The sequence below is a fragment of the Myxocyprinus asiaticus genome, chromosome 16 (genome assembly GCF_019703515.2).
Source record: "Myxocyprinus asiaticus isolate MX2 ecotype Aquarium Trade chromosome 16, UBuf_Myxa_2, whole genome shotgun sequence".
Lineage (NCBI taxonomy): Eukaryota > Metazoa > Chordata > Actinopteri > Cypriniformes > Catostomidae > Myxocyprinus > Myxocyprinus asiaticus.
The window spans coordinates 1,106,981-1,122,499 of record NC_059359.1 but is presented as its reverse complement, the minus strand read 5'-3'; the positions used below and the strand labels follow the sequence as shown (position 1 = coordinate 1,122,499).

Here is a 15,519-nt window from a genome sequence, read left to right as displayed (position 1 = left end):
TTTTGCTTTAATTTCTTTGATGTAGGGGTGAAATGTGCACGTTTTGAGGTTCTCAGCCAGGCTGTACAAATACAGTTGATAATGTTTATTACTATTGGATTAATCAAAGGTCTATGGGCTGTACATTAGTTGTAAACATTTAAGTGTTTTTGTGCACAGAATGCTGACAAACATGCACAACGCATGGTGCCATCCAAGTTAAATATTCACAGCTCTGGAAAAGATTAAGACACCACTGAAAAATGATCAGTTTCTCTGGATTTACTATTTATAGGTATGTGTTTGAGTAAAATGAACATTTTAGTTTTATTCTATAAAGTACTGACAACATTTCTCCCAAATTCAAAATAAAAATATTGTCATTTAGAGCATTTATTTGCAGAAAATGACAACTGGTTAAATAACAAAAAGATGCAGTGTTTTCAGACCTCGAATAATGCAAAGAAAACAAGTTCATATTCATTTATAAACAACATAATACTAATGTTTTAACTTAGAGTTCAGAAATCAATATTTGGTGGAATAATCCTGATTTTCAATCACAGATTTCATGTGTCTTGGCATGCTCTCTACCAGTCTTTCACATTGCTGTTGGGTGACTTTATGCCACTCCTGGCGCAAAAATTCAACACTAGGATGACATCACTGTTCTGGAATGAGGAAGGCCAACCCCTGTAACCATAGAAACGTCATACCAATGGCTACATGACCTGTCAATCAAATCTTGAATGGCAATCCATTGGATGGATCTATTGACTGAAACAGCAAATGCGCATTTTGGAGAGGCCATGGAGCCTTTGATCTGGTTTGATTGACAGCTCCAGCCTGTGAATTACAGAGAGACTCATGGGTGGGCTCAAACAACGTGGACATTTCACCAGAGACCTCAAGACCTCAATGCTGATTGATAAAAATTTTAAAATCAATATTTTACTGATGATAGATGACATTTTAATTTACGTGATGATGCAAGCAAAGGATGATCAGTCAGGTTTTTTTTCCCCTAAATTTTTGCTGTTTTGGATAAAATGGTTGACTACTTTCAATCGTAGGCATTTACCATGGATTGTGTGCTTTTTAAAATCCACTCGTTCAGTATTTTAATGCATTACTGTAACGACGTCTTTCAGATCGCAAAACAGTGGGCATATTTCGAAGCTAGAGACTTCAAGCTTTCAAGCGATTTATAAGGGATAAAAAAACCTAGATTGATCTTGTAGTCCACTCAGAGGCCGAGATATTCAATGAAATAATGAGGGTGGTGCTTGAACTGAACATTAGACTGAATGTCTATGGACGAGCACATCTGTGAGGGATAAAATGTGTTAGAGCGCCACCTACATTTCAGATCTGTATATTGTGATGGAATGTGCTAGAGAAAACATATTTTTTTCTAGTGCTTTCTGCCATCTAGTGGAATAAAATGAGACTTTTCGAAGTGAGGTAGAGTGAACAGAACCTGAATTACATGTTTACAAAGTTACGACAAAAAAAAAAGAGTACATTATTATTTATGAATAACGAGTCTTTGTTATTTGGGAGGTTCTCTGAAAAGTGAGACCAATTTTTTGCAGTTATTCCACAGTATGTGCGAATGATGAGCTTTTACATTTGAGTGTGAAAAAAAATATAGATTCTAAAAAAAATTTTAAGCTAGGGATATTTATTTGGTTACCATGAATGTGAACAATAATCATAAGCTTCAGAGTGAAATAAAATGAATTAGGCTATATTAGCAAATACTTGTGCAGGATAGGAACTATTTCTTCTTCCACTCATCTTAACATGCATGCTAAAAGACACAAGCAGACGAGCGTTTGCGCCTTCACAAGACTCGCTCAAACATATACATACTCAAATATATTTGTATATTTTAAGTGTACAGAGATTCTCTCTAAACGAGCACGGGGCTGCGGAAGGCGGGAGCACAACTGATGGCAATACAGACAGTCTGACTAATCTGATCCACCAATCAGAACATCCATTTCAGATGTGATTGGATATTTGCTAACCAATCATATTTTCCTTTTCAGTAAGGGGCGGGACATTTCCAGCATTTAATGCACAAGGAGTAACCATAATTTGCACTGTAATTTTATTTCCCTGCTAAACGTAAATATATGTAAATACTAGGACTGCACAATTAATCGAAAAACTAATGGCGATTACGTCTGTCACAATTATGTAATCATCAAAACTGACGATTATTCGATTTAAGTCTACTCCTGTTGAGTTAATGGTTTCTATTTAGAACGTGTTTTACAGCGGTTAAGTTTCTAACCAATCCCAGACACGTGCATTGAGCAATGAAACGGCAATGGCCAATCAGAGACGCAGTGAGTCTACAGTCCAATCAGTCATGACAACCAATCCTTACGTGCAAGTTTTAAGTAGTCTGATGTCCAGATGCTTGCTTACAGTATGTTTCATCTCTGACATCTGACACTCGAAAAGAAGCTGTAGAACAAAGGTGTGCAATTTGGAATTATTTATTTATTTATTTTTATTTTCCTCCCCAATGTGGAATGTCCAATTCCCAATGCGCTCCAAGTCCTCGTGGTGGCGTAGTGACTCAATCCGGGTGGCGTAGGACGAATCTCAGCTGCCTCCGCGTCCGAGACCGTCAATCCGCGCATCTTATCACGTGGCTTGTTGAGCGCGTTGCCACGGAGACGTAGCGCGTGTGGAGGCTTCATGCTATTCTCCGTGGCATCCACGCACAACTCGCCACACGCCCCACCGAGAGCGAGATCCACATTATAGCGACCACGAGGAGGTTACCCCATGTGACTCTACCCTCCCTAGCAACCGGGCCAATTTGGTTGCTTAGGAGACCTGGCTGGAGTCACTGTAAGGCTGGCACCGGGATGTCTACACCTCAAAAGGCTCTGTGAGAGCCAACATCATAAAACTCTGACACAGAAGAGCATCTCCACCTGAGACAACACATCCTACTTTTTAAAGACCATAAAATGCAAATCTCACATCTGCCCTCTCTCTCTCAATTCAGGTCACTTTAAGGACACCAAAAAGTTATGACTTATCCTTTCTGGTTTTCTGATCATACATGTTTGGTATCATTCAAGAGGTCTCAGTGCAACTGGTAAAATGGTCTCATTCCCTTTCAGCAAAGTCAAATCACAAGTAAGGTTTAAAAACTTAGTAAAATACTGTATTCTATCAGGGGCACGACCCCTCCCAAGTCTCTCACAGGGACCAGATGCTGTATGCAGATTAGATGCATTCTTTGTAAACCTCAAACGACCTACGCAAGTTTCAAAGGTCTACTCACAACTCCCTAAATTGTAAACCAAATCCTAAATAACATCAAACATACACATCTGAAATAACAATAGAATCGTTTGGTACTTAAGGAAGGATGGCAGAGGAGCTCAGGGTGTCTGTAGCCAGATGACCCACACAGAAAACATTGTGTCATTTTTTAAATCTACCAGGGAATCTGTAAGCCAGACCTCCCATGCTTTGCCGTTGCATGTAGTTTTCCATTGTCAGGTATGTCTCTTAATTCTTATCTTATTTTTAGTAATGTTTGTTTATTGTGATCATGTGTGAAATTGGCTTTGATTTGAATTTCTCTAATGATGTTTTATATCCTACCTGACAAATAAATTATTATTTGATTATTCTGAATTTCTCTGGAATCATTGTGACTGGTAGATATGTATTAGAAACCACCCAGGACAACCAGATAGGATTTGAATTTCACAAGACCAGCGCAGACCATACTGGACCTTTAATATAGGAGAAACCACCTAGGACAACCGGGTAGGAGAAAGCCACATAAAGACTCAGTCACTGCTCACCACCCGTCTTATCAAGTTATATGTACGTGACTAAGCGGCAATATCGTCTGGTTATGAGACAAGCCAAACCAGACGATATTATTTAACCCTACAACCGCTGACTAAGAACGGATCTTTTCGGGAGGTTTACGTAATATAAAAACGTCTGGCGTAAGACTCCAAAGATCGAAAGGACAATGAATAGAAGAGGATTTAGAGTAATCAATAACTTAAAAAGATCAAATTAAAAGAATGATCAGAAGTTAATTAGAGCTGTAATCTAAATTAGAGGTCAACTTAAATTGGAGTCAGATAAAATTAATAACAGAATCAATTTGTAAAGTGTACATTAACAATAATTGCTTTACTTCAGTGCTCAGGAAAGACAGCACAATGCAGAGACCTTCTAAGGTTCATTCTATTGCATTTACATTTATGCATTTGTGCAGACGCTTTTATCCAAAGTCACTTACAGTGCCCTTATTACAGGGACAATCCCCCCGGAGCAACCTGGAGTTAAGTGCCTTGCTCAAGGACACAATGGTGATGGCTGTGGGGATTGAACCAGCAACCTTCTAATTACCAGTTCAGTGCTTTAGTCCACTACGCCACCACCTCTCCATTGGAATCCAACATCGAGCTAATAGGTTTGGCAATACCCATTTTATTTACGTCACTCATCACGCCCTGGATTCGAACTCGCGACTCCAGGGTGGTAGTCGGCGTCAGTACTCGCTGAGATACCCAGGCCACCCCTTTTTCAGTGTAGTCTTAATTTTTCCATGGTAAATAAATAATAAAATAACTAAGTAAAAACAACCTAGGATCAATATTTTAATGTGGAGATCGTTCCTCTCGATACAACATCGGTATCTTAAGTATTGATACTTTAGAATCGATCTACCGATCCTTAGCTCTAAAACTCGCGATTATTTCACGAAACTAGTCTAATGATACATTCTTTCGAAAACTCGATGAGTCAGTGACCAAATGTATATAAAATCGTTGCGATATTCACAATGTTGCTTTTGTGAATATTCTGTATTTCACTCAGCACTAGAATTAATGTTCAACGGGATTATCACGCCTGAAATAAAACCAGATCAACTGTTATAGAAGAGGTTACCAGGGTCCAGCAACCGAAGGAAAACGAAACGTTCTCTCCTCGACCCAGCCTTCAACTTTACAACCAAATGTTTCTTATGACCACCATAAAGCTCGAAATATAAATAGATTCAAGGTGCTGTCATTGACAAACAGATGCACCATGTTTGATAAGACCGATGTGGAATTGTATTTATTAGAATGTTTTTGATAGAGGAAGAAGGCATCTATATGGAAAAAATCCAAGAGATAAAGTTAACGTTAATATTACAAATTGTTGCACTTAAATAAAGATAAAATCTTGAGATAATCACATCTGCTTACAGGAATCAGAAGTCAAAGTGGTCTTACACTGCAAAATCATTTGAACCCTCTGTGAAGATTAGAAACCGGTGGGAAATATCATTTAATTTCATTCTGCTTCAAATTTAACACTTAAACATGATCAATACATATTTTCTATATATTTTGGAGCTTGTTGCCTTAAGGCAACATCATACCATAATGGGAAAATAATGGATGTTTTCATGAAAAATTTAATGGGAAAGTTTTTATATAAAACATTATTATGAATAGCCAAAATAGCCGTAATCGCATTTATCTATTATTTATGCATTAAAATCTTACATTTAATCAGAAATCAGTCTGTATATTTATTAAAGTAGATTTGCATCTTTAATCAGTACAGGTGCATCTCAATAAATTAGAATGTCGTGGAAAAGTTTATTTATTTCAGTAATTAAACTCAAATTGTGAAACTCGTGTATTAAATAAATTCAATGCACACAGACTGAAGTAGTTTAAGTCTTTGGTTCTTTTAATTGTGATGATTTTGGCTCACATTTAACAAAAACCCACCAATTCACTATCTCAAAAAATTAGAATACATCATAAGACCAATAAAAACATTTTTAGTGAATTGTTGGCCTTCTGGAAAGTATGTTCATTTACTGTATATGTACTCAATACTTGGTAGGGGCTCCTTTTGCTTTAATTACGGCCTCAATTCGGCGTGGCATGGAGGTGATCAGTTTGTGGCACTGCTGAGGTGGTATGGAAGCCCAGGTTTCTTTGACAGTGGCCTTCAGCTCATCTGCATTTTTTGGTCTCTTGTTTCTCATTTTCCTCTTGACAATACCTCATAGATTCTCTATGGGTTTCAGGTCTGGTGAGTTTGCTGGCCAGTCAAGCACACCAACACCATGGTCATTTAACCAACTTTTGGTGCTTTTGGCAGTGTGGGCAGGTGCCAAATCCTGCTGGAAAATGAAATCAGCATCTTTAAAAAGCTGGTCAGCAGAAGGAAGCATGAAGTGCTCCAAAATTTCTTGGTAAACGGGTGCAGTGACTTTGGTTTTCAAAAAACACAATGGACCAACACCAGCAGATGACATTGCACCCCAAATCATCACAGACTGTGGAAACTTAACACTGGACTTCAAGCAACTTGGGCTATGAGCTTCTCCACCCTTCCTCCAGACTCTAGGACCTTGGTTTCCAAATGAAATACAAAACTTGCTCTCATCTGAAAAGAGGACTTTGGACCACTGGGCAACAGTCCAGTTCTTCTTCTCCTTAGCACAGGTAAGACGCCTCTGACGTTGTCTGTGGTTCAGGAGTGGCTTAACAAGAGGAATACGACAACTGTAGCCAAATTCCTTGACATGTCTGTGTGTGGTGGCTCTTGATGCCTTGACCCCAGCCTCAGTCCATTCCTTGTGAAGTTCACCCAAATTCTTGAATCGATTTTGCTTGACAATCCTCATAAGGCTGCGGTTTGCTCGGTTGGTTGTGCATCTTTTTCTTCCACACTTTTTCCTTCCACTCAACTTTCTGTTAACATGCTTGGATACAGCACTCTGTGAACAGCCAGCTTCTTTGGCAATGAATGTTTGTGGCTTACCCTCCTTGTGAAGGGTGTCAATGATTGTCTTCTGGACAACTGTCAGATCAGCAGTCTTCCCCATGATTGTGTAGCCTAGTGAACCAAACTGAGAGACCATTTTGAAGGCTCAGGAAACCTTTGCAGGTGTTTTGAGTTGATTAGCTGATTGGCATGTCACCATATTCTAATTTTTTGAGATAGTGAATTGGTGGGTTTTTGTTAAATGTGAGCCAAAATCATCACAATTAAAAGAACCAAAGACTTAAACTACTTCAGTCTGTGTGCATTGAATTTATTTAATACACGAGTTTCACAATTTGAGTTGAATTACTGAAATAAATGAACTTTTCCACGACATTCTAATTTATTGAGATGCACCTGTATTCATCAGCAAAGTATTATTTTCTTTATTTAGAGTCCAATATAAACAAGAGCAAGTAAAATACATGTATTTAGTACTTTCTAAAATAATTGGAATTAGCAGTTATTATACCGCGTCTCGTCTTTTCTTATTGAGTTTTACTATCACACTGGTGATAAGATGCTGTCCTCAGTGTCTGTCTCAGACTGTCTTGGCCTTCAATAAACACTCTTCTTATCACACTCTTATGACATGATGAAGTCACTGTTTCAGACAGACTTAATGTGCTCCTGCTGAAATGCATGTAAACTCTTCATCTCAAAACGACAACATAAAACGGTAATGTAACACTGAAAAATGTTTTTGAACAATGGGGAATTTTCCACATTTTCAACATATATAGTGGGATCCAGGCTCTTAGGTCACACTGAAAATCTTTGATTCAAAATCACATTTAAACATAACACTAAACAGTGAGTTTTAGGATTTTATGATGCAAAATTAATAAAAAATATAGACGATTCTGCACTATTTTAGGTCATTAATCCAATTAACGATTAATGGTGTTAATTGGATTAAAACTCTTTGTACAGACGGTCAGATTGAAGCACTAGATGCTCGGTGGAACATTCTCGAATCATGCTGGAGAACATGATCATTAGGTTTTGTTCACGTTCAGCATGATGTCATTAAAGGGGGTCCCCGAAGGGGTCTGATGTTTGGAAGCAGTATTCCGGGGCCAAGCATTAATAAAGCAGAGTAAGCAGCTAAGCAAGCATGGCCGAATAATTAAATTAGACCAAAATCATAATTTTAAACCAAGCAGTTTGAAGGTTATTTTAAGAAATATAGTTTTGACCACTAGGCGGTGCTTGGCCCCTAATTACGGGGCTTATCACACCAACTGCATGTAATGAAGCATGATTGGACATCACTGATTACAACTGTAAGAAAAGCGGCATAAAAAACTAATATAATTGCTTATATTGCAATACAATTCATTATAACTTTTTACCAATAGGTGGCGCTGTCCTCACATATATATGGTGAGGTCAGGGTTGGGTCATTATGTTACACACAAAGTTTCATGAATATACGCCAAATTGTTGAAGAGATACAGCCTCGGATGTTTTTTGGCGACTTGCCATCAAATCCGTTGGTGCGCTATTCAAGAACCGTTTTGACTATCAAAAAGCTTTTGATACATTTTTGTTATGAGTGTCCCTAGATGATACACAACAGATTTAATGCAAATCGGACTCGCGGCCTAGAAGGAGTTAGAAAAAGTATGTTTTCAATGAAATTCAAAATGGCGGACAGGAAGTATGGCCGACCATGTCAAATTTGGTATCAGTATATTCGGTGTGACTGAAGGAATCTAAGGAGAGCAGTGACAGGATGATAAGTCAAATTAATCAAACGTTAAAAGCATTTTTAAACATTTAGTTAACTTTTGACCACAAGGGGGCGATGGGCCCAAACTTTATAGGTACCCTCAGGGCATAGTGCTGATCATGCATACCAAGTTTCGGAATGTTATGCCAATGCATTTGTAAAATACAGCATTTTACGACCATTCAAAATGGCCAATGCCCAAAATCTCCGACATAGAAAAATTGGGTATCAATTGACTCGTTGTGCACCAAGGAATCTATTGAGACCAGTCTCATGATTTTAGGTGAACTATTCAGAAGTTATACGCAAAAATAGCCATTTTTCATATCTCCTGACCACTAGGTGGCGCTGTGCTGAAGCTGTGCCGGTACCCTCAAGTCATGATGGCTATGACATATGCCAAGTTTCGTGTCAATACGCCAAAGCATTGTGAAGATACAGCCTCACGTCCATTTTGCCGTTCTCGCCATAGAATTCGTTGAAGCGCTATTCGAAAACGTTTTGGTCTATCAGAAAGCTTTCGATACATTTTTGTCCCCAGTTTCTCTAGACAAATTTCATGCAAATCTGACATGTATAGGAGGAGTGAGAAAAAGAAGGTTTTTCGAAAAAATTCTAAATGGCGGAAAATCTATGTAATTTTGACTTCACATGGTCAATTTATGACACATTTTTGAAAATAAAAATATATAAACAGGATACCTTTTCTTGGAAGAAATCCATTGAAACCAGTAGGGGTCATTTTCACCCTCTTTATGCATTCATGTAGGTTTTTCGAATCATGCTTTCTAGGGTTAAAGCAAAAGAGACACATTCTCAAATTCATGTTCATTTTCTTCTCAAATATTTTGTACTGAACGATTTTCTTTGACATTTTCGTCAGTGGTGTCAAACGACTGAATCTATGGTGATATTTCTTTTTTCTGCTCATTATATTTCTAAAAGTCCATTGTATATTGTAGTTGCAGACACTCGATGTGGAATTTGTTTTGCTGAATTGCAAAGTTAATACAGTAAACAAGTCTGGCTTTTAAAATTAAACATGCAGAGACTGTATTGATTCATCCAATGTTTTTTGTTTGTTTTTCTGTGTACAGAGACTCAAAGTCCCAAAAGCAGATCATTTAGATCAATTGTTTATCAAAACCAATCAATAAATTGTCATTTAACAGACTGAAATACATTGAATGACTCCTCAGATTCACTCAGTGTATTGGTAGCTACTGTGTTATTGGCTCAGTGAGTGTTTCACCAACATCAACAACAACAAACATGATAAACGCAGTATTGGTGGCATTGGTGAATGTCTTTGGAAAATATAAATGTACTTAATCGGAATGCAAGTGGAAGTGCAGTATAGTAATTCGCTTATCTAATAAGTTAAGTTCTCTGTGCTAGGCACTGCCGAGATAATAAACCAGGCCAAGTCCCACATGGGCATTACGTTACAGAAAAACATGTCAATGAACTCAGGAATTTCTCAAAAAGCGTCTGCGATAAAGACTTGTCAGATAAATTGACTGCTTGTTTGGTGCAAGAAGAGGTATGTGTCTTATAAACTGTATTTTTTAGCCAATACATTCACCTTAATGTCTATGTGGTCCTCTAATCTGTGATTTGTTTAAGCACTGTAACTCAGGAAGTGAGCAAATACTCAAGCTAATGAAGTCATCAAAAGTCGAGATGTCATCAAGGTTCAATGACCTCATTTTTTCCGTTTGCAATGATAGGGACCATAAAACTTCTTCACAAGTCCTTGGTTGCTTGGTACAGCCTGGTGTAATGACTACAACTGAGATAATAGTGCCTCACCTCAAATATATCCCAAGCTACAGTTGGTTTGCATTGAAAGGGCCTTATAACCATTTACTCAATTGCTAAACAGATCAAGGGAGTTGTTTTCCTTGCAGCAGATGTAGATTGACAGGTCAAGGTTCAAGAGTTTAACCGTGTAAACGGTTTATATAAATAGGAGCTATGCCAGTGACAGATGTGTGGATCTCACAGGTTGAGGTGGACGTTGTGCCATTGAGTCTAGTTTGAGTTCTAGAAAATACCGAGGGTTTCACACATTGAAACATGGATTATGAATGTGATTGTTCAGACCACAGTTCCAGACAGTCAAAAGCCATCCTCTTCAACATTCTCAGCCGAGGCGAGCCTGCTCAAAACGAGCCGAACTACAACCGGGTTCCTCACACGTGCAACTGCGATAAACGCAGGAAAGTTTGTCTGAAGACCCCCAACGAGACGTGTCAGGAGGCTTCGGGTGTTCTCATCAAGACAATGCACTTCATGAGGAGTTTGCCGGCGTTCCAGCAACTCCCGCCCAAAGACCAGCTGTCCCTGCTGCAGAACTGCTGGGCGCCACTTTTCATTCTGGGTCTGGCCCAGGACAGAGTCCACATTGAGATCGAAGACACTCCGGCGCCCAGCATGCTGAAAAGAATTCTTCTCAATGTCCAAGACATGTCAAACTCAGAGCGAGAGCAACCCACGCTCGCTGGAGTCCAAACCCTGAAATCGTGCCTCAAGAAGTTCTGGAGTTTGGATTTAAGCCCCAAGGAGTACGCTTATCTGAAAGGCACCATCATATTCAATCCTGGTAGGTTTTCCAAAATCAAAACCAATCTACAAATTGACCTTTAACATAACAGCACACAAAACAATTACTTAGGGTTAGGGTTATCTTCTATGATGAACATGTTTTTAATTATTGAGTTCAAAGTCATTTTGATGTTTGTTCTGGGGCTTAAAGTCACAAATGTCATGTGGTGTAACCATCCGGAGATAGTAAAATAAAAAATAAAAAAATAAAATAAAAGTTTTATTTTAAGCTGAAATTCTTGAAAAAGAAATGTTGGCATGAGTAGTGCTGAATAATCTTATTAATTCTTAAAAAATAAGCAGTGAAACTATTTTATTTTAAAATATGATTAATATTTGAAAAACGTTTGTAGGTGCCGTTTTGTTGTCATGTGACAAAAAAAAAAAAAAAAGAGCACCCACCTAACCCTAAAGACTGCTTTTGAAGTTTTTTATTTATTTTTTTTTTCATATCATTAAATATAAATTTTTAGATTTTTTTTTACATTTATTTATTATTATTATTATTATTATTATTTAAATGCACATTTTGTTCAGGTCAAAGGGAGTAATCCTATTAAAACTTCTTAAATAAAAAATTCACCTTGAAAAATATGTTTTATAATATGTATAAAACATATATAATATGTTTGAATTTAATATATTATTTATTTCATATATATTTTTAAGCTACAATCAAAGTAATGTAATGCTTTTTCCTTGATGGTTACACCACATGACATTTTTAAAGTAAAACAAATCATTTTTAAAACATTTTTAGAAAATGCTATAAACGTTTTTTATTTTTCAAAATTTTTTAAAAATCAACATGGACACAAATATAATATTTTTACAAACTTGACATGTTTTAAACAATTTTTTTTTATGTGATTTCTCATTTTTATCACCTCAGACAACATTATTTGTCATTCGCCAATAGGACGGGAGCCGATGAAATAACTTCAGTGACTCGCCATAAGAATTTATGCATTTTCATTTGCCCTAAAACATACATTTTCTTTGCTTCTACAGATGTGCCAGGCCTGAAGGCAGCTTTGTTCGTTGAAGGTCTGCAATATGAAGCTCAACATGCCCTGAAGGAGGTTCTGGTTCCGCTTCCTCCAGAGGACAAAGGGCGATTTGCATGTATCCTTCTCACCGCGTCCACTTTAAAGACCATCACTCCTAGCCTCATCACAGAACTGTTCTTTCGGCCGGTCATTGGTCAAGCGGATCTTCTGGACTTGTTGGTTGACATGCTTTTCACCAGGTAGTGAACCAGGAACTCATGGACCGCTTGACTTTGGACTTTCGATTAAATATTCTTTTCTCCAGTGTTCATAGAAAAACAGGGTTATGCCTGAAATATTTGAATAGTTACAGACTTTATTGTTTACACACCTAAATGAATTTACTGCACCTTTGTAACATGCTATTTAGGTCTATTTGTGCCTTTTAGTACAGTTGCTTTTAGTACGGGAATTGATTGTAAAAATGTATTTCTTGATGTTAGAAAAAGAACTCTCTTGAAAACATCTCCACACCTAAGGAGGGGGTTCATGTATCGTCTCTGTGAGAAAACTGTTTGAGTAATCCACATTTGAGGACAAAATTATGAATGTTCAAACAGTTGGAAATAAATGTACTTTTACACATTTTGGCATTGCTAATCAACAACACCTTTGTCTCTCCCTATTGTTTGTCATGTATTTATAAAAGAGATAAATGAATATATCTACCTATTGATTTATTCAGTCAATCTTTAGATAATTAAGTTCCCAACAATAAAATATTGTTTATCAGAGGGAGTTACTATGTTGTTTTGGGTTTATGAGAAACCTTACAACTCTATAACTCACAGTTTACAGCAGACTCAATTTAAAAATGTACAGTGCTCCCAAAAAGTATTTGGAAACTTAAAGGAATTTTCCAGGTTCAGGGGGCCTGGGTAACTCAGCGAGTACTGACGCTGACTGCCACACCTGGAGTCGTGAGTTCGAATCCAGGGCGTGCTGAGTGACTCCAGTCAGGTCTCCTAAGCAACCAAATTGGCCCGGTTGCTAGGGAGGGTAGAGTCACATGGGGTAACCTCCTCGTGGTCGCTATAATGTGGTTTGTTCTCGGTGGGGCGCATGGTGAATTGAGCGTGGTTGCTGCGGTGGATGGCGTGAAGCCTCCACATGCGCTATGTCTCCGTGGCAACACGCCCAACAAGCCATGTGATAAGATGCGCGGGTTGACTGTCTCAGACGCGGAGGCAACTGGGATTCGTCCTCCACCACCCGGACTGAAGCGAATCACTATGCGACCACGAGGACTTAGAGCGCATTGGGAATTGGGCATTCCAAATTGGGAGAAAAAGGGGAAAAATCCCCCCCCAAAAAAGCACAAATCTGTGTTCCAGTGAGACACTTACAATGGAAGTCAATGGGGTCAATCTGTAAACGTTAAAATTATAGTCACAAGGCGTAAATAGTGTGATAAAATCACTTACTAACCGCATCTGTGTAAAGTTATGTCCAGTTTTATGTAACAGTAAAAACTGCGATTTAAACAACTTAATAGCTCAAATACAACGTTTTAACAGAAGAAGTGCTTTTATAAAATTATAAGCTTGATATTGCGATTAAACCCTCCAAAAATTGGCCCCATTGACTTCCATTGTAAGTGTCTCATTGTAATCTCGAGTTTTGTCTTTTTTTTAAAGAAAAGGAGGGATGAGGCAAAATAGATTTTTGTGGTAATCATCGTGTAATTGCAGTAAAAGCGAGTGAAGTGACTGTACAGGGTCAGTAGCAATTGCACATTCCTCTTCTCAGTGGAATTATTGCTTACCAAAGTTACTGAAAATAAATTCTATGTCAGATTGTGGTACGATGAGTATACAGCCAGGCAACAAGACTCTGGAAATGTACAATCCAAAAAATAAAAAAATTTTCTTATGTATGTTCTGTATACCTAGATGCTCGCCTTCATGAAGGCAAGGTCTTCAGAGAGGCCTGCCGATCCACACTTAGTTCAGCACTCAGTTTTGAGATTGGTATCGAGAATTTAACCAGCCTGACAGACGAGTTCCAAGCACTTCAACATGTTATTTATGTTATTTAATATCAGTGTGTTTCAGTCGATTTGCAAAACAATGTGTTTAAACTGGATTGCAAATCTTCTAAATGTAACCCTTGTGGAAGTAACAGTGATGCTTTAGCAAACACTACAATTATCATTATAGGTTTTCTTTAGAATATGGCGAATGTTCGGTTTTGTTGGAGCACAACTAGTAGCAGATTGTGCCGTTCCAAACAAACTGAACCTTCTGGTCATTTTCTTTACAAAAATATTGCTCAATGTGTTTTTTTAAGTAACAACAAATATAGAAACCCTTCTGTTGATTTACCAACTTCAGTTTTATGTAATATTGAATATGTGCTGAAGTGAAGGATTTCTCACAAGATCACACAGGACAGATTAGAAATATGCAAGTATGAGATAGGCCAGTCTCAAATGCTTGTGTGTACTATGGTGCCCTCTGGTGATCATCAAGGCCAACACTTGTGCTTGTGGTATAGCCAGCACACCACCATTCTACTCCACTATATATATTACCACTACCATTCACTATCTGCAAAGTAATATGGAAGCCCTGAACCGCACGGTGAAAAAAAATATTACGAGGGGAATTTTGTTAAGGTGTCTTCTTTTGTTCCTTTCGTACTGAACAAATAACAAACCGGAAACCAACATTAAAAATCACAGCATGTACATTCCTTTCAGTTTATTCATCAAAATAGTAATATAAGGTCAGGGGTATTGCATTGAGGGGAATAATATGTAAAAGTTACTTTTATTATTGCTCTGCTGTATACTGTACATTTTGGCAAATGCAGTCGGTCATCCGGCAATTTCATACATATACAGTACTGTGCAAATGTCTTAGGCACATATGATGTTTCACAAAAGTATTTGTCTTAAGATGATTATTTATATCTTCAGCTTTAGTGTGTCAATAGGAAATATAAATGTTAGACTCCCAAACATTACTTTTGCAAATAGAAAAGATTAGAATAGAAGAACAGGGAGCCCTGCAACAGATGTCATGGCCCCCACACAGCCCTCCACAGAACATCGAGTCAGTCTGAGATTACATAAAGAGACAGAAGCAATCGAGACAGATTAAATAGATAGAAGAACAGGGAGCCCTGCAACAGATGTCATGGCCCCCACACAGCCCCCCACAGAACATCGAGTCAGTCTGAGATTACATAAAGAGACAGAAGCAATTGAGACAGATTAAATAGATAGAAGAACAGGGAGCCCTGCAACAGATGTCATGGCCCCCACACAGCCCCCCACAGAACATCGAGTCAGTCTGAGATTACATAAAGAGA

General features: G+C 38.0%; 1 protein-coding gene across 1 annotated transcript; it reads left to right on the top strand.

Annotated features, from left to right (window-relative positions):
* The first annotated feature begins 10,334 nt into the window (after nucleotides 1-10,334).
* On the top strand, nucleotides 10,335-13,560 carry LOC127453668 (nuclear receptor subfamily 0 group B member 2-like). The gene is made up of 2 exons (XM_051720233.1): nucleotides 10,335-11,153; nucleotides 12,167-13,560. Exons 1-2 carry the CDS (start codon nucleotides 10,628-10,630, stop codon nucleotides 12,406-12,408), a joined length of 768 nt encoding a protein of 255 aa, XP_051576193.1. The 5' UTR covers nucleotides 10,335-10,627; the 3' UTR covers nucleotides 12,409-13,560.
* Nucleotides 13,561-15,519: the final 1,959 nt, after the last annotated feature.